The 21,523-nt window shown below is 47.3% G+C and overlaps 10 protein-coding genes and 1 non-coding gene across 11 annotated transcripts; 8 read left to right on the top strand and 3 right to left on the bottom strand.

Moving 5' to 3' along the window:
• The first annotated feature begins 1,197 nt into the window (after window positions 1-1,197).
• Window positions 1,198-1,269, top strand: Asppvi_002977. The gene has a single exon. It is a non-coding gene; the product is annotated as a tRNA-Gln (tRNA).
• Window positions 1,270-2,719: 1,450 nt separating this feature from the next.
• Asppvi_002976 (uncharacterized protein) lies at window positions 2,720-3,022 on the bottom strand (the record flags this gene model as incomplete). Its single annotated transcript, XM_043298952.1, has 1 exon — window positions 2,720-3,022. One exon carries the CDS (start codon window positions 3,020-3,022, stop codon window positions 2,720-2,722), a length of 303 nt encoding a protein of 100 aa, XP_043154887.1.
• A 3,472-nt stretch (window positions 3,023-6,494) lies between these two features.
• Asppvi_002975 (putative DUF814 domain protein) lies at window positions 6,495-7,417 on the top strand (the record flags this gene model as incomplete). The annotated part of the gene is made up of 4 exons (XM_043298951.1): window positions 6,495-6,567; window positions 6,629-6,668; window positions 6,842-6,945; window positions 7,017-7,417. 4 exons carry the CDS (start codon window positions 6,495-6,497, stop codon window positions 7,415-7,417), a joined length of 618 nt encoding a protein of 205 aa, XP_043154886.1.
• Window positions 7,418-8,001: 584 nt separating this feature from the next.
• Window positions 8,002-9,956, top strand: Asppvi_002974 (putative Golgi matrix protein; the record flags this gene model as incomplete). Its single annotated transcript, XM_043298950.1, has 7 exons — window positions 8,002-8,011; window positions 8,088-8,218; window positions 8,280-8,666; window positions 8,728-9,163; window positions 9,224-9,503; window positions 9,561-9,667; window positions 9,733-9,956. The coding sequence occupies 7 exons, from the start codon at window positions 8,002-8,004 to the stop codon at window positions 9,954-9,956; spliced, it is 1,575 nt and encodes a 524-aa protein (XP_043154885.1).
• Window positions 9,957-10,243: 287 nt separating this feature from the next.
• On the top strand, window positions 10,244-11,288 carry Asppvi_002973 (guanylate kinase; the record flags this gene model as incomplete). Its single annotated transcript, XM_043298949.1, has 5 exons — window positions 10,244-10,355; window positions 10,422-10,532; window positions 10,622-10,824; window positions 10,939-11,061; window positions 11,139-11,288. The coding sequence occupies 5 exons, from the start codon at window positions 10,244-10,246 to the stop codon at window positions 11,286-11,288; spliced, it is 699 nt and encodes a 232-aa protein (XP_043154884.1).
• A 524-nt stretch (window positions 11,289-11,812) lies between these two features.
• aspD (septin aspD) lies at window positions 11,813-13,163 on the bottom strand (the record flags this gene model as incomplete). The annotated part of the gene is made up of 6 exons (XM_043298948.1): window positions 11,813-12,151; window positions 12,216-12,429; window positions 12,488-12,625; window positions 12,677-12,758; window positions 12,821-12,949; window positions 13,025-13,163. 6 exons carry the CDS (start codon window positions 13,161-13,163, stop codon window positions 11,813-11,815), a joined length of 1,041 nt encoding a protein of 346 aa, XP_043154883.1.
• Window positions 13,164-13,591: 428 nt separating this feature from the next.
• On the top strand, window positions 13,592-14,050 carry Asppvi_002971 (mitochondrial 54S ribosomal protein bL32m; the record flags this gene model as incomplete). Its single annotated transcript, XM_043298947.1, has 2 exons — window positions 13,592-13,949; window positions 14,013-14,050. The coding sequence occupies 2 exons, from the start codon at window positions 13,592-13,594 to the stop codon at window positions 14,048-14,050; spliced, it is 396 nt and encodes a 131-aa protein (XP_043154882.1).
• Window positions 14,051-14,563: 513 nt separating this feature from the next.
• On the top strand, window positions 14,564-15,889 carry Asppvi_002970 (SKI complex subunit WD repeat protein SKI8; the record flags this gene model as incomplete). The annotated part of the gene is made up of 7 exons (XM_043298946.1): window positions 14,564-14,566; window positions 14,623-14,659; window positions 14,737-14,997; window positions 15,088-15,257; window positions 15,310-15,403; window positions 15,462-15,648; window positions 15,706-15,889. The coding sequence occupies 7 exons, from the start codon at window positions 14,564-14,566 to the stop codon at window positions 15,887-15,889; spliced, it is 936 nt and encodes a 311-aa protein (XP_043154881.1).
• Window positions 15,890-16,050: 161 nt separating this feature from the next.
• On the bottom strand, window positions 16,051-16,888 carry Asppvi_002969 (kinetochore Spc25 family protein; the record flags this gene model as incomplete). Its single annotated transcript, XM_043298945.1, has 2 exons — window positions 16,051-16,595; window positions 16,657-16,888. 2 exons carry the CDS (start codon window positions 16,886-16,888, stop codon window positions 16,051-16,053), a joined length of 777 nt encoding a protein of 258 aa, XP_043154880.1.
• Window positions 16,889-17,391: 503 nt separating this feature from the next.
• Window positions 17,392-20,561, top strand: Asppvi_002968 (uncharacterized protein; the record flags this gene model as incomplete). The annotated part of the gene is made up of 4 exons (XM_043298944.1): window positions 17,392-17,463; window positions 17,538-18,741; window positions 18,795-19,488; window positions 19,547-20,561. The coding sequence occupies 4 exons, from the start codon at window positions 17,392-17,394 to the stop codon at window positions 20,559-20,561; spliced, it is 2,985 nt and encodes a 994-aa protein (XP_043154879.1).
• A 594-nt stretch (window positions 20,562-21,155) lies between these two features.
• Asppvi_002967 (copper metallochaperone ATX1) lies at window positions 21,156-21,502 on the top strand (the record flags this gene model as incomplete). The annotated part of the gene is made up of 2 exons (XM_043298943.1): window positions 21,156-21,243; window positions 21,351-21,502. The coding sequence occupies 2 exons, from the start codon at window positions 21,156-21,158 to the stop codon at window positions 21,500-21,502; spliced, it is 240 nt and encodes a 79-aa protein (XP_043154878.1).
• Between the last annotated feature and the right edge of the window lie 21 nt (window positions 21,503-21,523).

Genomic DNA, 21,523 nt, shown 5'->3' with positions numbered 1-21,523 from the left:
TACTTGACTCAATTATCTGCGCGGCTTTTTTGCATCTAACCCGCCAGTACTCAATTTAGCCAGTGGAAATTAGTTCCAATGGTATGATTGACAACATCCTGCTTCTTGAATGAAGTTCACGGTACTCCGCAGTATCAGATCCAGGGGGCAACAACCACTGAGTCTGCTAGTGACTCACCCCATGACACCAAACCCCGAGTCCAGAAAGGAGGTCGAAGTAATTAAGTTACTATATCCAGAAACCACCAAGAAGACATTGCTGGCAGAACTCCGTACTCATCACCTGCCAGGTCAACCCAGGAAGAAACGGTCATTGCAAAAGTAAGGTACTGCCATACAGAAAGTCACCTTCCATGTGCAATAGTGGGTACAATTAGATATCCCACCATGACAAGGAGTGAATAGGGCAAATTAAAACCACCACATAAACACTATATCCTAGACCTACCTATGGACAGAACCCCCTTCGGAGAGAAGTAGAGCACACTAAGCGGAGTTTTGGAGTCTGTAATCCTCATATAGCACTTATACATAATCAATACAGCTAATCTACTCCGTACACTAATTGCATATCTGACATAGAAGAGATATACATTGTCTAAATACCATTTCCTAATTAATTCTTATCGAATGTGTTCTTATCACAAGTTATTTGAGATAGGAAGTTCGCATCTTTCGAAATAATATAGCGAGCTTAGTTTTTCCAAGGGCCCGTGACCGAACCGAATCCAATAGTGCGAGTTGGCCAGGAGTGGTAGCTCGGTTATTAGCCATGATACTCCAAAAGAAGCTGCGATGCACCGCCAGCGTCAAACATCCTAAAGACCTGTACGGTCAGACTAGCTAAGGTGGTTTAATGAGTAGTCCACTTCCAATTGGGGCGCCAGAGGTAGGGATACGGAACAAATTGTAAGAAAACCAGGTAGCAAAGAATATTATGAACACTACGAAATATTATCATCATAAACAGTGCCACTGCCATCCTGACGACGGCGACGAGTACTGGTATATTTTACGCGTAGTACTTTGAATAGTTACTTATCATAGGAATAGAAGGCAAAAACTGGACGCAGGCAACAAAAAGAACAGTTTCTGTATGCGCTTTCTTTAAGCCCAAGTTCAATTGAACTGAAATGAACTTTCTTTGTAAAGTTTCCCTATATATCATTTTGAGGCCGAGTGTATTATAAATAGCATGGTTGTGTAGTGTAATGGTTATCACTCCAGATTCTGATTCTGGCAATCCTGGTTCGATTCCGGGCACGACCTTATACTTTTTTCTCCTCGCTACTTCTGCAAAATTTCATATATCGAACCACATATATCGAACCACTCTCTTGAAGTCACCACCCTCTGGTTGCGTAGTCCATCTTCTGGCAATCCTGTCTCCGGGCAGCGTGAGGAGGCCTTTTGTTATGTCCCTTATTACTTTAAATTGCCTGCTTTTTTTCCCCCCATGCCATATATATGCAGTTGTTAAGTGAGCAACTTGTCTGTGGTTGTAGAGCGTCTACACTGTGCTCTACTATATAGGTACGGATTCGGGATGGAGGCATCTCGCGGTAAATGTCAGTCTTTTGGTCTTGTCGTAATCTAGAATCCGGCCGAGTTTCTCACGGTGTCACTGGAAAATATAGCTGTAGATTAAATCCGGGACTACCTACGTGGTTATTAAGCTAGGCTACCTTACACTTTCGCACCTCGTAATGTAGTATAGGCCAATCATATATTTTCTTGTTCAAAGAGTGTCTGTCCATTAAACTATAACCAACAGCAGGTAGCTTTGACCAACCCATCTGCAACCACTAAATTCCATGCATAAGTAGCACACGATCCTCTGATCGACCTAACTTGGTCATGATAATTATGAAGGAGGATGTCACAGTGTGTGCGGATAACTTTTCCTACAAGTGGGAATTATCACCTGGTGCCTGTATGCCCAGTAGTTCACTGGCATGATCAACATATTGAATGCAACCGAGGAAGCCAGAACCGAAACGGAAGACAGCCGTGGCCCATGTCCAACGAATCATTTTGGCGAATAGCTTGGCCTAGCCTGAGCAGTGGTAGTCCGAGTTCAAGACCTGATATGGAAAAGAAATAAAATTATTATACCTCGATCGTTTTACAGATACATCATTTGAGAATCAATGCCGCTCCTGACTCGAAAAACCTCGCAGCACAGCTGATCGAGTCAAATCCGAATGTTTGTAGAGGGGATTTGATTATGCAAAGTATGGTGCTGAGCGTGAACCGAAGATCATGAAAGTGATTAAGGTCGTCCGGCCAAAGAAAAGCTATCTTCGCAAATATAGAGGACAGGAATTCCTGCTGACGTCCTCTCAGACATGCAGAAGACACAGACGAGTTCCTAATGCTTGTTTTAACCCTGCAATATCGTCCAAGGGAAGTTATTTTGTCCAGCACTCCCAATTCCTGTTTCGCAGGTACAGTTGCCAGCTAGGCATGGTCAAAGAGTAACCCTGGACCATCGGATTACAGCTCAAACGTCACAGCCAGCTGCCCTCAGAAACGTTGATTTTTGATGGTCCCATTCCACTCTTGAGCCTTTAAGAGTCACGGACAGTCAGGCTTGACATGCAACCGAAGCGTGTGGTCCTCTTGGTCAAGTCGATTGCCTCAGAGGACGCAAAAAAAAGACACAGTGGTTTTCGCGCATATCACTGAAAACCAGGTGCCGTTTGTACAACAGCAAGTGCTATGTCTTACTTCCATCACTGTTTGCGCTGTTCCCACGGTAATTGTTCCAGAACCGTTCCACTGCCAATTGGGCAATCCGGTTCTGGCCATATCTGCCACGGAAATAGTTGAATAATGCAAATTCGTCCCCATTCAGCACATAGGTATCTGGCGCATTCTGTATCCTCTGCCACAAATTCGTGATGGCGGCCTCGAGTATGTCGGTCGTGTGTCGATCAACGGCATCAGGCTCGCAGTTACGGGCACGCTCCAGTGCTTGGCGGACGCTGGAACTATCTGTAGGAGTTGCAGAATTGGCCATTTGTCACTATTTGAGAGTGATGATCCTCGATACCTTCAAGATATCCAGGGCTGTCTGCGTGTGGGCGTTTCGAATGAAATAGAAACGCTGGCAAGTAGCTGGAATACCAAATCAGACAATTGACAGAGGGAACAAACAGAGTGGAAGAGAAAGAACAGAACGAAAGGAAAAGGGAAAGGAGAAAGAGAGAGAAAAAAGCACCAGAGAGCAGCGAGAGACTATTTTCAAAAAATTAAATATATCGATCGAAATCCCTGGCAAAATGCGTACTCGAGGCAACCCCCCTCCAAATCTTTCAAATTAATGCAGCCAGGGTGGAGAAGGGAGAGCAATCGTGGATCGAATCTCCTACGAGGGATTGAGAGAAGTCGGGAACGGCTACATATTGTTAGCCTTTGGGAGATCTGCCGTTTCTTTTGTCTTTTCCTTTGTTCATACGCCCTACAAGCGGTCTCGCACTTTCGTACGCGAGCCATTCGCAACGCGTGTGTTCCACATCTCACAAATCAGTCGATGCGACAGCCGATTGTGATTGCAGAATATACAGCGAAGGAAGACTAGACAGAGCCTGGAGATCTTTTGGCACGCTGATAGGACTCTCATAAGCAGTTTGTTCTGTTTTCAAGTGTTCATAATTCAATAACAAAGACCATGTGGCAGGTGGAGTCTTGGTACGGGCATACCCGCTGTAGGCTGTAGACCTCTGTAGCAGAGACGCCTGAAACGAAGAGACTTGACTAACTAAGTTAAGGTAGAGGTATGTAAGTCAGTTGCTCTAACTGTACTTCGGATCTACCGCCGTAGCTCGACTGCCTGAGACTGATTCCAACGCTAATCGGTCCCATGTCGAGTTGGCGTAACGGTTTTTCCCCCMTGTCAACCGACGAATCATATATCGGCCCACCCACGGTTTGCACCTTGTGTGAAATTGCTGTCTGGCGGCCGTCACTGAAGTCAGCTTCGCCTGCTAGGCCAGTAGTTAAAGTACTGCTCTGACTACTGATTAAGAACTACTTGCAGCGGAAAGTGACGGTCGTGAATGCGAGAGTCCGGCACTCGGGCTCCATACGGACTACTCCCTACAGGGTACACACAAATTCTTGTTTGAGTATCAGGGTAATCCCCAAGTGGTTGGCGCTTACGCGAAACAAATAGGTACCTGATTTCCCTGTATGGTCTTGGTCTTGGAAGTTGAGAGGTGGGTACTACCTACTTTATATATGTGTGGACTACGTACTACCCACTACGGAACTTGTCCAGTATCGATTCATTTTACCGTTCGTCGATATCTAACGATGACTGGTAAAAGTCTGACTCTTCCACCACATGCCGCTATCAACCGTGGATGTCACTTGGACACCGTGTCCGGTGCATGAGTTAAGTGGAGATCGGTGGTTACTGCTAGTAGTGAGTTCGAGTAGTGACTAGGAGTGAAGCGAATCAACCGATATGGTCTACGGAAAGCTAGGCAATTGAATGACTAGCATGATCGCACTTGGTTCAAATTTAAGACTTCGGAAATTGCCTTCAATCACGTGGTCATCCATTGTGGCTAGATAGTTGGTAGTATGAATCAAATATTCCCATGCAGTCAAGGGTTGTCTCGAGGGTCCTGCCATTGTCCCAACCTGGGAGGACAAGGAAGAATGCTGGTGGAATTGGGCTATGCGAGTACCAGATTCCCCGGCTTTCCCTCACTGGATATTCTGTAATTGATGGTTGCAGGCGACTACCTGATACTTCTCCATGCAAGTATCCATTTCCTATGACATAAGGTGGTGTAAATAGTCATTCCAAAGGCAATGTGTGGGTAAGGATCTTCCACTCTGTCGGCCCTAGGAACCTGACAAGGATATCTTACTGCTAAGCTTACCTACTTCCCTTTCCGAATGAATTTCCCGGCGGTGCGAAAATCGAAAAGAAAAGGGAAAAGGGCGAAGAAGGAAGAAGCAAAAAAAAGTTTATATGTGAATGCGATATCACCCGATTAGCTCAATGACAATGACACTCGGGAGCGACTGTCATGAAATCTAGTGGTGCTGATGCCGTGGGCTGACCTGCGCGGGGAGGATTATGAATCCTCACTCTCTCACTTGCGCTCGAACTTCACATTGTTGCCATCGCGGCTGGTTGAATGTGATGATATAGTCATAGGTAAATTACATGTCAATACTCTGGGAAGGAAAGCACTCCGTGCTATGCATGCTGGTTCTTGCTGAGAATATCGCAGCCGGGTGTACCGAAATACCTGTTGTTGTCTGAATCAAGCTGTCTTCTTCCGGTGTACGAAGTATTGAGTAATCGTACCCTTCACATAGTGCGTCTTATCCAGATGAGCGTATATGCTCCATAAAAATAATAATCATAATTATTATGTATCTAGCCGCGTTGATTTACTATCAGATGGGGAGGACAACTGACTATTCGACCAGCGTTCTCACTTCGAATCCAGTTTCAGCTAGATAGTATACTATGCGGCTTGATTTCCGGTTCCAGGTATGGTTTTCCACCGAGCCTTGAAGCCTTGCGGGTCTTATAAGGCAATTATGACTAGGGCCCCAGGGCAATTGGGATTCGGGAAGCCGGAGTGGTATGATATGTGCATACAAGAAGGATTTTTGCAAGCTTGCAGCAAATGACCTTACACGGGTGGGCAATATATAAGGTACCTTGGTTCAAAAGGCCTGAAATGATCATTTAAGAGGTTGACGACGGAAAGGATCAGAGTATCCCCAATGCTGCCCAGGACGGCAGAGCTGTACAGATCAGCGTACCTATGATTGTACATTGTATCACTTAAGGTAAGGTAACTTTATGGTGGAAATGATACTGAGACAATCTGTTACACTGAGCTCGGATTCGGAGTTTCTTCTCAATGATGCTTAGCCCAATTCCATATTTAAGAGGTAGTTGTTAACTTGTCTCTTATCATTATCAATGATAGCACACCACCAAATGTAATCACTTGAGGCTGATGTTATTAAAAGAAAATAGAAAAGGAAGAAAGAAGCAGGGAAGGAATGGTATCTACCTGGCTAGAGAGAAGATATGAAATATGTAGATTGCAGACTGTGTCTAAAACTACCCACCTCACCTGCATGTGTGATATCATTAGAAAGATCTCACAAGCTTAAACTTACACATTCCTAATACCATCACCTATATCAAGACCAATGCTTAGTTATATCGCTGATGACATAAATCGGCATATATAAACTAAGAAGCCTAGGCTCTTACAAGGGAGTGAATCTGAAAGAAAATTAGAACAACAATTAAACTGACTACCTTATGGAGTTCGGAAGGATTAGACAGTATGTAGTAAATTTCTCCACCTTTGACCAAAACTAGAAATTCCCGCCCCACTGTTTCTCACCGAATTTATCACCAAGGGCTTATCAACCATCAAGAGAAAGATTCTTTCATAGTGGTTCTGCTAGCTAAGAGGCGCTTATACTTGCTGCAAAACGGCAATATGGTATACTACTTTACCTCAGATGTGGTGAAACCTGCTGCCTTTATCTATGTCGGAAAAGACAAATTTGAAAGTATGACGGCCATTCTTCGACTCTGCGAAACGTGCCCAATATCTAAAGTCCCTGCTATTAGATGAGGATCTCATCAAATATGGCCTAGAGAAAGATGTCTGGTACCGCTAACCACCACCTATATCCTCATCATTGTGCTGAGTGCTAAGAATTGACTTATGGTTATCACCCCAGGGTTTGTTGTCCATCTCCCTACTCCCAAGACTCAAAGCACAACGAGGTTCAAACTCTTGTACTTATGGAGTACCCAGTTTCATGTCGATAATCTATCGAGTGCTCACGTTTATCTGCGCCTTCGCGATGGTGAAACGTGGGACCAGATCCCACAACCGCTCCTAGAAGACTGTGCCCAGCTCACGAAAGCTAATTCCATTGAAGGTCAGCCCTGAAGCACCTCTGTTCATGTGACAGAATATAAGAGTGGGAGGTAAAGCTTATCGGCGGTGCAGGAAACAAGAAGGATAACATCACGGTGATTTACACGCCATGGTCAAATTTGCTAAAAGACGGGTCAATGGCGACTGGACAGGTCTCATTCCACAACCCCAAAATGGTCCGAAAAGTCTACGTTCGACAGCGAGAAAATGCAATTGTCAATCGGCTCAACAAGACTCGCGAGGAGAGATTTCCGGATCTTCGCGCAGAGAAGGAGGAATTTCTAAAGAAAAAGCAAAAGGAAGAACGACGAGCAAGAGATGAGCAACGCGCCAGGGAAAAGCAGGAAAAGAGAGAACGTGAACAGCTTAAATGGCAGAAAGAGCATGCCTACGATGACCTGTTCAATGAAGAGAACATGCAGGCAAGCAGCAATCAGGATCGAGACTCGGACTTCCTGGACGACTTTATGTGAATGAAATCTGCTAGGCATCAAAATTCATGCGGACGACTCAGTTGAACAAGAGCCACTGCAGTCTCTTCTTCCCTTAGAAGTTGAGGCTCCTCAAGGCAAATGAGCTCTCGGCAGAAGATAAGTATGTAATCACATAAATCAGCTGTGTGATTGTCGCCCAGCCTTCTCGACATTGGACCGATACGGTCTATGACAATATAACGGAACGTGGCTCCTATGGCTATTGGCTGCTGAGTGCACCGCACTACCCGAGTCGAGAGTGGACGGCATAGATGCATTGAGCGGAGCCGCTTTAAGACACATTTTCTGTTTCCATCCCTCGAACGCAAGTTCACCTTTTGTAACACCCAGCGTAAAAATGGAAAATTGTAATGCTTCATTATCTGCATGTATCGATAAGTAGCTTGCCCCGACGTTGGCTCGCCCTGGATGTCGTAACTACTAGACTGCGGACTTGGCTCGGAACAAGTGCAACCGCGCTAGTGGTGTTGACAGGTATGCCCTGGATCTGGTACCCAGCGTAGCGCCAGCCGTCTAAGCAACTGCCATCCCACCGAAGCTTCCTTGAATAGCATTTACACAAGATGCCCGAAGGTAGGTTGCTGGTTGGCTTGAATTAATATATAATCTTCAAGCTTTCTGCCTAGAAATCACGCTGACGACTCAGCAGCAGCCGTCAAATCGAAGAAGAGCAAGAAGAACAAGGGCGCTGCAAAACACAAGGAAGCCCATGTCACGATTGAGGACGGAGAAGTGGAACGGCCTTCGAGTGAACAAATTGACGACACGCAGGGACCTAATGTTTGTGATGCCGCCACGAGATAGCCGCCGTGGTCTAATCTTCGCTAACGCTAGGCAATAGGACTCACAGCCACCTACGACAGCTCCGGCTACGCTTGTTGAGGCTTCTGGAAGATATGAAATTGAGGACAACCAATCGGAAGGATCTGCGGACCCAAAAATCCATTATGATGCATCTGGCAAAGAATGTGAAGATCCAGGGTCACCACCGTCGGACCGGTTTGACGCTCTTGTTCGAGATCGAGACTCTCTCCGCGCCGAAGTCACAGACATGCGCAAATCTTTGGAGGAGATACAGCTCAAACACAGCGCAGAGATGGAAGCTCTCCAGCAGAAACTGGACGAGGCCGAAACCAAGAAGGAGCACGCAGAGACACAATTTCAGAAGCTTCTGGAAAGAGTGAACACTATCAAAGCGCAGCTGGGTGAAAGGCTCAAAGAAGATGCTGTATGTTGAAGTACTTATCTCAAGCACCTTGACCTAGCGCGTGAGCTAAACAATCTCATAGGAAGAACTTGCGCAAGCCAACTCCAAGATCGAGGAGCTCGAGGAACAAAATTCAAGCTTGAGAGATACCTTGGACGCGAAAAACTCGGAGCTGGCAAATCTCACCCAAGATAACGAGCAGAAGTCAAATGAAATTGCTACACTGAGAAGTCGAAGTAACCTATCTCAGCAGAATTGGTTGAAAGAAAAGGAGGAGCTCCTGGAACAAGAATCATATTTGCAGTCCGAGTTCGAGCAAGCAAAAGAAGCCATGCATAACTGGGAGATCCTCGCTATGGAGGAGCGATCCATAAGAGAGAGCCTAGGTGAAAAAGTCCTCGACCTTGAAGAGCAGCTGGTCGCTCTTAAGGACTCGTATGAGAAAGTCGCTTCCGAGCGTGATTCTCAGATAGCCACCGTGGATGGTTTGCAACGTGCTTTGCAAGAGATTCAATCAGGTAGACCATGTCCTATGTATATCAGCGCTTCTGGCTGATTTCAATGCTGACCATTTCTAGCTCGCAAACAAGAACTCCGCGACCTCGTGGAAAGCTCGAACACTCAGCTTGAGGAGCTGAGACAGGCTCTCCAAGGCGCCGAGGCCAAAGCTTTTGAGGCCGAGAAAGCTCTTCAAGCTGCTCAGAAGGAGCTTGAAAGGGTAAAGCCGTTTGAAAAAGAAGTTAAGGAGAAGAACCTCCTGATCGGGAAGTTAAGACACGAGGCAGTGACACTGAACGACCATCTCACAAAAGCCTTACGATTCCTCAAGAAAGGCAGAGCTGAGGATAACGTTGATAGGTTAGTCAGAATTCGACGCTTGCTGCACGGCCGCTTTTATTTACTAAAGTTATCTAGGCACATCGTTACAAATCATCTGTTGCACTTTCTCGCCCTAGATCGATCAGATCCCAAAAAGTTTCAAATACTGCAGCTTATCGCAGCACTTCTGGGTTGGACGGATGGTATGCGAAGACATCATGCATACCCCACAATGCGAACTGTGAATTGCACTGACACTTGACGACAGAGCAGCGTGAGCAAGCAGGCCTTGCACGCCCAGGAACATCAAGCACCGCCGGCAAGCTCAAAATACCGAGTATATCCATGCACCGTACACCCAGCACACCTACCTTAGCCACGGATTTCTTGGACCAGGGGAACCCGAGCAAAGAGTCATTGGCCGAGCTCTGGTCCAATTTCCTAGAGCAGGAGTCACAGGCTAGCGGGAATCAAGAGTCACCGAAACCCTGAAGGATTGTAAGTGTGGCTCTGTCTTGAACCGTATAGAAAACTAGCATCTTCTCTAAGATAAGCCGGCTCTTATCGAATTCCACATTCGCTCATGCTTGCGGACTACCTTTGATCTTCCTTTTCTTCTTTTCTTTTCTACTAGACTTGCTTCGTAGTAATAATGCTGAAACCGTCACCATGGTTGCGACGTTTTGCATGAAACAGGCCCGCTCACCGCTTTTTTTCTGCCACTATAGTGGGGAGGACTTGTTATTGAGTGGACAAGCCGTTGTTGGCCTTTTCTGCACATGTTTGGGCCTATGCTTCGCCTATTCAGCTCTCGTACAGCTGGGAAGTTGAATGATACACGCCCCTCTTTGATTTCTTGGTACTCACGATTGACAATGGCTACCGGAGCTGGTGCGATCTCTCTTTCCAACACCTATCGTTGTATTCCTCAATTTAGTGAACTGACCAATCCAGCAGCGCAAAGGCTCCGTCCAGTGGTGGTATCGGGTCCCTCTGGGACTGGCAAGTCGACCTTGCTCAAGAGACTCTTCGCTGAATACCCCGATACTTTTGATTTATCTGTGTCTCGTAAGTGTAACCCTGCCAATCCTCACTGCCTCTGCCTACGAACCGTTTCTTTTGGTGGAATTGCGCTGAACAATGTCTGTTATATTCAGATACCACTCGAGCACCCCGTCCGGGGGAGGAGAATGGACGCGAGTATTACTTCACAAGTAAAGAAGATTTCCTGGATCTCGTGAGCAAGAATGCCTTTATCGAGCATGCGCAGTTTGGCGGCAATTACTACGGCACTACTGTGCAGGCAGTGAAGGATGTTGCGCAGAAGGGCAAGATCTGCGTCCTCGACATTGAGATGGAGGTAATAATAGTCCCGCAACATGAATTTATACGAGGAGAGAATGAGAGGGAAATCCATCACCGAATGAAGTATAGCTCAACCGAGATAACAGCTGACGACTATGAGTTGCAATAGGGTGTAAAGCAGGTCAAGCGCACCGATCTTGATGCTCGGTTCTTATTTTTAGCGCCACCCTCCATTGAAGAACTGGAGAAAAGACTGCGTGGGAGAGCAACTGAGACTGAGGAAAGCTTGACGGTATGGGTGTTCCTCGACATTCTTTCACTCCCCCAGACCCGCCGGACTGTCAGGCTGGGAATCTAACTTTGCTACAGAAACGCCTTGCTCAAGCAAAAAACGAACTGGAATATGCTGCGCAGCCTGGCTCTCATGATAAGACGGTCGTGAACGATGATCTGGAGAAGGCCTATACGGAGCTGCGGGATTGGATTGTCGACGGTGGTAACTTTGGAGCGCGTCAATGATTTTTTGGGAATGTCTTAGCGTGTTTTATTTCAATCAGCGCTACCGTATACCTCAGCGTCCGTAGATACTGTCAGTTGTGATACTGGAACAATGGATCATCTGCCGTGGAAACTTCGGCTCACAGAAGCCCATTAATCAAGGATGTCTTTTCGCCGTCGACGAACATAAGAGAGATTAATTACATGAACATCAAGACTAAACTAGCATTCGAATGTTAGTCTCTTTTCCGTCTGGAGACGACAAATCTAGGAACGTGGTAGACCCAGTCCCTCTCTTGAACGGAGAGAAGATAAAGCAAAACTGAAAAAGAGCACAATGCCTGATGAACAATATGAGGGCTGAAAAGGATATCTGTAAAAGGCTGCTAGAGTAAAATGGAAGTTGCCGAAGGAGAAGGCAATGTAGGAAGAGAAGAGGTCCTGTATCGTTGTTTGGGCGTGGACCGGAAATGACTGCAGTATGTTTATGGACCATGGCCAGCCGAAATATTAGACTGATCCTGTGAGACAATTTCTATGAGCACCTAATAGCCGTTCATAGTCATCCGTTGCGAGTTGCGACTGAGTTCCCTGTCGGCAGAAGGGCTAATAGGCCGACTGCCAGCAGAATGTGCCCCCGCAGCGCTGCTCTCCTTCAAAGCCAGAAGCTGCTTCGCACGGAAAGTCTCGTAGTGAATCTGGCTTGTTGTCTCAATCAGGTCTTGGAGGTGAGTGCGAGTGAGAAAGTTTCTCAAATAAACAAATTCGCAGTGGGTTTCGTCTTCCACATTGATGACACCCCAGCGGTTTTGTCGGCCGCGAACTTGTTGACCATTAACGACGATAGTTTTCTCACTGCCGACAACGGCGAATGGAATAATGTCCTAAGAGAGGGTTAGAGCCAGGCGGGCAGGGCATACAAGCAGCATGGGTAGTAGAAGGTCTGACCTTGATCTGGGCATTAACCGCACGCTCTTCGTCATCAAGTTCGTCATTATCATAGGGGTACATTTTCAGATTGTGGAAAGCGAATTCTTCCTTGATGCGCTCCTTGAACGCCTGGCGTTCCTCGAGAGTGAGCGAGTCTGCCTTGGCGATTACTGGAACGACATTGACAACGTCTGAGAGTTTCTTCAAAACGACAATGTCAATGGGCTTGAGGCTACATTTGTAGGGTTAGCAAGACTGAGACATCGATAACTTTCACGGTCCAGACTCACGCGTGGCCAGATGGCTGAATGAAGAACAAGCAGCAATGGATACGAGTATCCTGGATATAGCGGTCACGCTGAGCAGTAAGCTCCTTTCGAAGGTATGCTGAGTGCTGATCCTTGATGTATTTCACGATTGGGTCCCAACTATGGCACAATCAGCTTGGTCATCGAAGAGCAGCTAGGTTACATCTATACCATCTGTCATTGTTGACTTGATCGCCGTATCCCGGAGTGTCAACAATGTTCAACCTGAGGCGTACTCCATTCTCCTCGATGACTAGCAAACAACCGTTAGCAAAGCGTTCCTGTCGAAGATCTTATCCTCCGGTACCAACGCACTGTGAGAGACAGTCTGGATCTCTGTGGTCGATCGAACGGGTTCGTTGGGTGTCAGACGGCCCTTAGAATCGATCAAATGGGAAGCAAAGATGGTGTTGATCAGAGTTGACTTTCCGAGACCTGTCTGGCCTATTGGTAGAGCAGAAGGACATAGTCAATGCGAGTTCGTTACAAGGAACAACTGGACAGTTTCCGCCCACGTACCAACACACATCACATTGAACTGAAAGCCACGCTTCAAGAGCTTCCGCTCAATCTGAGATGTGATACTGTCAAAGCCAACATGACTGCGAGGGAAAACAGTAGCTGGGTTGGCCGAATTCGAATTGGCTGTGGTGGCCATCATGAGATCTGTTACCTCGTAGGTTATAACTTCCGGATCAAATGAAAGAATTGAGCAACGGAGAGTTGAATTTTTGATGAGGACAGGCCAAGATAGAACGAACAAAAGTCGACCAAGAGAGCTCCGTATGAAATCAACCGGTATTCTGAATGGACCCCAAGAATGCCAGTCTGGAGTTTCTAGTTGGAGCAGAAGACTACCTTATGGAACCCCCTTAATTGTTGTTGCGATTCAGGGGAAGTCTATACCGTATAAGGACTAGTGCATCTCCGGATCCAAACACAGCAAACCGCTCGTCTGCTGGGAAAAGCTTCAGAATTCCGACAAGTCCAAAATTCTTGCGATCTTGGACGGGGAAAGCCACGTAAAGGCAGTGTCAATTCCGCCATTTTGTCTTACGGTCCGACGGGCACTACCAAACCAAGAAAATGACTTCACGAATGTTTCAATCCGCCATCTCGTCATACATGTTTCCTCGCGTGCTTCTGTCCTCGGAATCTCTATCTTCCTCCGCTGCAGGACGGTGGTCGCGGTTTCTACAGAGTTCTCCAATCCTCCCCCATCGGCTGCTGAGTCCTGCAGCCCTATCATTGAACCTTCCCGGTATCATTTCCGGCATCTGGGATTCCGTTCTGCGTGCTGTACCGAAAAAGAAGACATCCCACATGAAAAAGCGTCATAGGCAGATGGCTGGCAAGGCGTTAAAAGACCTCAAAAACCTCAACACTTGTTCTGGATGCGGTCGAATGAAGCGTGCTCATGTTTTATGTCCACACTGCATTGAAGGTATGTTATTGCCCATTGAATACGTTGGTCTATCGAGAGTCTGATGAGCTGTTTCCTGGTTAGACATTAAGAAGCAATGGAAGCACACCCAGATGGCATGAGTGGAATACAACGGTGATCTGAGAGGACAGTGAGCGGTGAAAACTGAATCACGAAAATCAAGGATGATAGATTTGAGGTATCGAGAGACCTGTACTTTTATACAGCTGGGATATAGGGTATGCTGCATTGCATTCGGCGTCTGGTTTGATTGGAGAGCCCTTGTACAAATTTTGTTTCCCGTTCTTCTCTTGCTTTGCTAGTGTATAGTTATTATTGAAACCTTCAAAACCGATAATTGCCTCACGTCGACTTTCAACCTCTTGGAGTCTCCCCATGGAAGGGAAAAAAGAATGCTTTTTCTGCACTGAAGTGTATGGGGATGGTGGGACTCGTGGCCGCTCGCGCCCATGATCTCACCAGCAAATACCTACCTTACCTACCTGAGCTTATTTCCCGCGCCCACCACTTACGGCGTATCGATTTATCGAGCTTCAGCAATTCAAACATTCTTTTCACTCAACGAGTAGAGACAACACAATCCAAGTGTCTCCCATGATTCAGATAGATTAAGCATGGTAAGACCCCAAAAGATAATTGCCACGGTTGTTGCAGTACATCTGAACATACATAGTCGAAACAATACCTGTCGTGGGGTTCCGCGGACGATGGTCAGTATAAAGAAGCTTGACGCATTCACTTCTTTCCTGGTCTGGACTTTGTTAACTGTAGCTTATGCGGAATACAGCTCATCCTCTTGATATCTTCTCACTGGCTGTAACTGATACCCAAATCCTGTCGGCTTCTGGCGCAACTGCGCTCAAGATTCATTCTACAACAGATCCAGAGTTCCCGTTGGTGCAATCAATTGATGGTGCCCACAGAGTCGGCTGCCACCATATAGTGACAAATGGGAAAGGCTCCAGAGCAGTCAGTGTAGGCTTTGGTGGAGAGATCAATGTCTGGGCCTGCCGCGAGGGAACTTGGTCCAAGGACGACGCTGCTTCAGGTATCATAACCCAGTTTCTTATCGATCTACCCGGACCAGTTTCATTCTTCAAGACTTGGCGACTTTGATATGTTACTGACGGATCAATAGGAAACATGGCAGGTGCAGCTGGTACCTGGGCTGTAGCTTTGTCAGATGACGGACAGTACCTCGCTGGTGTCACCCAGGATGGACACATTAGAGTATGGGACCTCAATGCTAACGGCGAGTTGATTCGAGACTATGAAACCAAGGGTAGTTTTGGCACTTGCTTGGACATGGTAAGTCCGACCTGCCACCTTGTCAGTGGAAATGCTCATGCGAGCTCTGCAGTCCGTGGATGGCCGCCTTATTGCCAGTGGGCATGAGAACGGCAGCGTCTACATCTTCAGTACAGAAACTGGGCGGATGCCATTCAGCTTGTCAGGTATTATTCCCATTTCAGCTCTGAGAGATCAGGAGTGAGATTGTCTGATATCCTGCAGGTCTGGTCAAGCCAGTACGGACTGTGGCATTCTCTCCCGGCGGAAAGCTTCTTGCTGCCGCTGGAGATTCAAGGGTAATTGTGCTTTATGACACTTCATCTGGAGAGCAGGTAGCAAATCTCTCGGGTCACTCAGCTTGGATTCTTTCACTCTCTTGGAGCCATACAGGGGAGTACCTGTTGAGCAGGTCGGTTGATATGACTAATTCAAAATCCATTAGAATCTACGGCTAACGAATGCAAAGTTCATTTGATGGAAAAGTTAAAGTCTGGTCAATTGATACAAGGTCGTGCGTCGCGACTCATTCGGAGACGGAGAAGGCGGTTTGGAGCGCCAAGTGGCTGCCAAAGACTGGGAAGTCTGAAGGATTTGCTACTGCTGGAGCAAGCCGAAGCATAGCTTTCTATCGCGAAGCAACTGGTGGTTGATTACTGTTTGGGGCCGACCCCATATTGTGCTTTCGGAAATAACCAGATGAAAGGAATTCTTCTTTCCCGCGCTGCGGTTCAGCAAGTGAACTGTATCGTTCAAAACAGTCAAGTAGAATAGAAGTCATGAGAAGCTTTCTTAGCCAATAGAGGGCAACACCCTACTTGAGCGATTCGACAAGTAGCCTGCGCATCCGTTTCAGAAAAGCCCCAAAATCACGGTCCTCGTTCAAGAGGTCGACTTCCCGCTCCAGAGCTTCTCTATCCACTTTCGGCCGCGTATGGAAGACTTCGTAATCGCGACTGGCGGTTCCTAGTTCGAACCACGCCTCTGTGTCCCAATCTTTCTCCAGAAGGTGACTGTAGACGAATTTCAACCGATCTTCTCGTCCGGCACCTTCGATTCGCAAACATAGATAATCCTGCCAGAATTCTAATTCTGGAAAGTTCAATCGGGATTGTGCATCTAGATGCCGGGCATGAGCCTTCTGGGCTTCTAATTTCTGGTTGATGGCATTCTGAGTTTCTTCAATTTGTTGCCTCAGACGGTCGCGCTTCGCCAGACGAGAGTCGCGTTCTAATGCGACGGACGAGATAGCAGCGTGCATTTCGGCTGCCTCAGCCGCTTCTTTCTGGAGGGTCTGTTCGTGCGTCTGGGCCTTGAGATTAATGATCTCAATATCTCTTTGTCGCATGCGCTGATCCTCTTAACTCAGGATTAGCGGCTTATGCTTTCGTTGAACGTCTTGTGGATGATTGGTACACACCTTGTAACTCTGCCAATCCTATTCTGAATTGGTTTCGCTCTTCTAGCACTTGTTTCCGACCTCGCTCAATGAAAGCATCGAAGCGAGCGGTGAACTGAGCCATGCGGTTACGCAAATCCTCGAATCCAAAATTGATGGTAGGTAGCGTGTCTGCCATCGATGGTGCGTCTGCTGTTGCGAGTGGCGGTCGCATACCACTCGTCGAAAGCGAAGGTTCGAACGAAGACGACATTGTGAACAGGATTTCTGAGAGTCCGGATCCGCCGTATATATTCTCAAGTCGTCGCACCAGTCCAGAGAAAAATAACTAAGGTGCTTGATAAGTCAAGAATATATCCGTATCGCGTTATTGAGGAGTGATTCTATCTACTCCGTAGTCATGAGCGGGACGCTACCTGATGTTTGTTGTTGCGGCGCAACTGCCGAAGCTAACGCTGCTTGGCAATAGGTACCTCGTAAAAAGGTCACTGGACTGAACAACTCTTGTCTGACTCCCTCTCCATTCGAATAGCAAGCCAGCCACCACTTCCACCATCAAGATTGTCTATTTTGACATGGTGACGAGTCATCTTGGTTTTATCTCTAAACAGGATCAATGCAAAGTTTAGTTCTCTGGAGCAGCGGACACCACTTCAGCCCTTGACAGTTCGACATGCTCACCCTGTTTGATATCGGACATATCAGTAAGAGTACAGAAACGCCTAATGGATGAATATTCTACCAGTGCTCTACATTATGGGCACTTGGGAAGAGCGWTTTATCAGCCGGAAACACGAGCTTGGACATTTTCAAGAACCCTTGCCCGGTGTAAGTGAAACCTTTTGAAGCAAAGAGAAAGGTCGTGAATAATAGTTTGGGCTTGCGATGTACTAACTGAGTAGCAAGCACCTCTCCTCGTCTACACAGGAGTTACGGAGAATACCGTTGTCTCACCATTGACGGCGCCACAGTCTTCACTCATAGAGAATAAAAGCTTGTTACCTAGAGCCCACCCTGAATTAGCCGCTTGTTGGCCCTTAGTCGATAATGAGACAGTTTCCCACATTATTACGACGGCAGGTGAATTATGCGACCCTTTGGTGTCCTCTCTTTTCGACTTGGGGAATGCAGTGGATTTCGAGAATCATGAGTCAGGCAATCGGGTAGTCCCGATCGCCATCACTGTCCGGGGAGAATGTTGCAATGTCATTTCATTCCGGAAGATAGAAGAAGGCACTGCTGAACTGAAGCACGGAATGAAAGCTCGAATCCGGATCCCAGTGGTCGGAGACACTGAGTGTACCGAATGGTCCGCAGGAGGTGCCCCCGTCCGCCAAATTTGTTTTGCGCGAACGGTAGAAGAGAAGCCGACATGGGCCGCTGCTCGCTTTTCTCATTCAACGATTGTGTTCAGACCTCTGTATCGTAGGAAGCCGGTTTCTGTGCACATCTACCAGGATGGTGACCGTGTGGTTCCGAGCCATACACAATCCTCGCGCCTTGACGCGAACCCATTGATCGAGATTTCGCACTTCCAAACGGGAGGTTATGCGCATGCCGACGTCACTTTTAACCCGTGGTATCAGAAACAATTGGCCATTGTCGATGAGAGAGGAAATTGGAGCGTCTGGGAAATGGTAGGTCGGCATAGACGAGGTAAGGGCAATTGGACTGCGGCGTGCGTCAAGTCCGGCTCATTACCATGGCTTGACCTTGGCCATGCTCAGAATATCAATGGCTCTCCTCGACATGATGGATGGGCAGTAATCGAATGGGTGGGCGACGTCAACAGCTTCATTGTGTCGGACCGACGTTGTCCCATACTTTATCGGACAGAGGGTAATGAAACTCAGCCTTTTACGATAGAGCTTGAGCTCAAGAGGAAATCAGAGTGGATTTTAGATGTCAAGAGAAGTGCTTGCAATGTGTCCCAAGTGTTCATTCTGACAACATCACGTATATTTTGGCTTGATGTATCTTCCGTTCTCGTCGCGGACTCTCAAAATGATGCTTCAAGGCCGTCTCTGTTACCCATTCTATCCTGGCGCCATTTTAGAGATTCGGAGGACACGACATTGCGTTTGGCTTCTCTTGTCGTTTCTGAAGGTATGCCTTTACCCTTGTCTTTCACAGTGCCACGCTAACAATATGCTTTGAAGAATTGTATCTCGTCTTGTACTCTCGGCTTAATGATGTGGTATTGGGGTATCGGGTTCCAATTGCATGGGATGGATACATGCATCTGACATCTATATCGGACCCGTTCGTTCTAGAGATCCCTCCCGTATCTGAAGAGAGCCCAGAAACTCAGATCTCACCGAATGCAGCTCAGTTCTCAACTCTGGTTCTCCGAGAGATTGCACATGCACCATCTGCCGGGAGCAAGGAGCAATACGACGCTACCGCCAAAATCATAAAACTGTTCACAATAGACTCGCGTCTGGCGGTCCGGGAGTCGATATACATTGGCCCGGCAGGTGAGAATGGGGTTAATGCAGATGATCAGCAGTTGGGAAAGGATGCCCTGCGTTTAAGGAAGCGCTATCCCGGAGTTCGGAGAAAGCAGTCTACTCACTCGCGGGATGACTTTGTGGTCGACGACTGGGATGAGTCTGTGGTGAGTAGGGGAACGTTCACGGTCGCAGATACGGGGATTTCTCACATAACGCCACTGGCCACTACCCAATGGACAACTGATTATAGCTCAATCTACGCCATTGCCTTCGGGAAGATAATTGCGGGGTCAAGTGAAGTCGGCGAAGAACAAGACAGAGGCTTCCAAGAGTCTATCAAGGAACTGAAGGACAGAATGGCCTCCGCAGACTTGACTCATCTTTCTAACAGTAAGACCATGTAGGCTCTGTCAACGTCGGACGTATACTTTATGATTTTATTACTGACACCTTAACAGGCTAGAAGTCCTTGCCGGAAGTCCTCTGCTAGACGACATCGACCAGAATGCTCATGATTATGATGAATTTCTTGATGAATTTCTGGCTCCGAGAATGTCACGCAATCTCCTGGCAAGCAGTCAACTAGCACTTTTCCCGCAGCAGTCGTTGGACCTATTCGGATCCTCGAAGGTGAAACTGGTCGACATCTACGATCGGTTAGTGAATGACTGGCTTTCAACCCTTCAGCACGATATCCCCGGGCGCACGCGAATTATGAAAGAAAGGGTCATTCGCAAAGTGGCAGCAGAGCTTGCTCTGACGCAGCCCATTTTACAGCGTAAGCCGCTCAACGAAGCAGGTATCGTGCGTTCGACGGAAGACACCAATCATGAAACAATTGACGACTTGTCGCCCATGCCAGTCAATTCTCCTTCATCTCTCGAAATTGGTAAACGACACTTATCTGTACCGAGAGTGATTTCTAGTGATTATGCACTGGAGCCGGCAGCCAGCAAAACTATTCAGAGTAACTTTTTGACAGACGAGCAAGAAGTATCCAAGCGTTCAAGCGGAACGGAACCTGTCTACTGTGGACTAGCTTCTATGACAACCTTCCAAACCCAGCGTCCACCATCTGGAGGTATGGCAAACTTGCTTTCTCATTGGCAAGTAGGTAGCGACCCAGCCACGTATAGTTGGCAAAGGATGGCGCAGACGCTGGAGGAAGAGGATTTGCAACGTGCCTCTAAAGCTACAACACCGAAACGGCGCCTGCGGAAAAAGGCGTCGCAAGGCACTCCATTGAATTCATCACAGCTGCCTCCCGTATCCTCCAATGCCCTTGCCGCTCGAGAATGGGGTAGCCAGCCAGAGGTCGGCGAGCCGTCTGCAATGTTAAGATTTCAAAGTAGTCAAGCTATGGAGGAGGATCTACCGATGACCCAGGTAGAAAGAGGTACGTTTGGAGGTCGAGAAGCCAGTCGGAAAACTTTCATGAAGGCGAGGAAAAAGAAAAGAGCAGCTGGCTTTTAAAGGACAAGTGGAGTCTAGAAAGTTCTGAAAGTAGGACATTTGAAGGGGCCCGTTCAGGATCAAGAGTGACGAGAAGTAATTCCCACGGAGAGGAATCGACACTATCTGTTTACCAACGTTGCAGTTGGAGCGACCACTATACAGATGACTTTGGAGAACCGCAGCTGAACAGTAGAATCAAAGGGTGTCTTGACAGGCTTTCGCGCAATATGAGTGATTTTTGCGTGATTCCCTCGATAGACGCTGAGCGATCGGGGGGATGCTTATAAATAGACTTTTCAAGTCTCTGCTTGAGGAGGCAGTGTCTTCTATGAAATCTCCTCGTTTCAGACTGGTCCCATGTGCAATCAAGATCAATTGATATTCTTCCCCTATTACTCTTGTGTAATTGCAAATCCATTTCTCTGAACGTTTCATCAACAGTGGTGTGCACGTGCTGTCCACCCCCCATTACCCCTCTATCATAAGCGGCTACGTATCAGATCCGTTATCAATCTTCAATACCCCTCGACCGTCGAGAGCACATATTTTTGTTTTGACCCGGTTATTTGTCCATCAAACACAATCCATCAGGTCCCTGGTTTTTTGTACACCATGTCTGAGCATCAGTACAAATTCAATGTCTCCATGAGCTGTGGTGGCTGCTCAGGCGCTGTGGAGCGTGTCTTGAAGAAGCTAGATGGTAAGAGCGACCAAAATAACACTGGTTGTCTTCCTGCAACTCCAATACAACCTTCCTCCTCCTCTTGCTCAGCGGCAAACTGATCCGTCCTTTTACGTTATTCGTAGGCGTCAAGTCTTTCGATGTGAGCCTGGACTCGCAGACCGCCCTTGTCAAGACAGAACCCACTGTTTCCTACGAGACTGTATTGGCGACGATCAAGAAGACAGGGAAGACGGTCAACTCTGGAGAGGCTGATGGAAAACCCATGGATGTTTGATTTCGGTGCGGCGGCCGTCTC

The sequence above is a fragment of the Aspergillus pseudoviridinutans genome (assembly GCF_018340605.1).
Source record: "Aspergillus pseudoviridinutans IFM 55266 DNA, scaffold_2, whole genome shotgun sequence".
Taxonomy (NCBI): Eukaryota; Fungi; Ascomycota; class Eurotiomycetes; order Eurotiales; family Aspergillaceae; genus Aspergillus; species Aspergillus pseudoviridinutans.
Note: the sequence above shows the minus strand (reverse complement) of the source record. Positions and strands in the feature narration are given on the sequence as shown.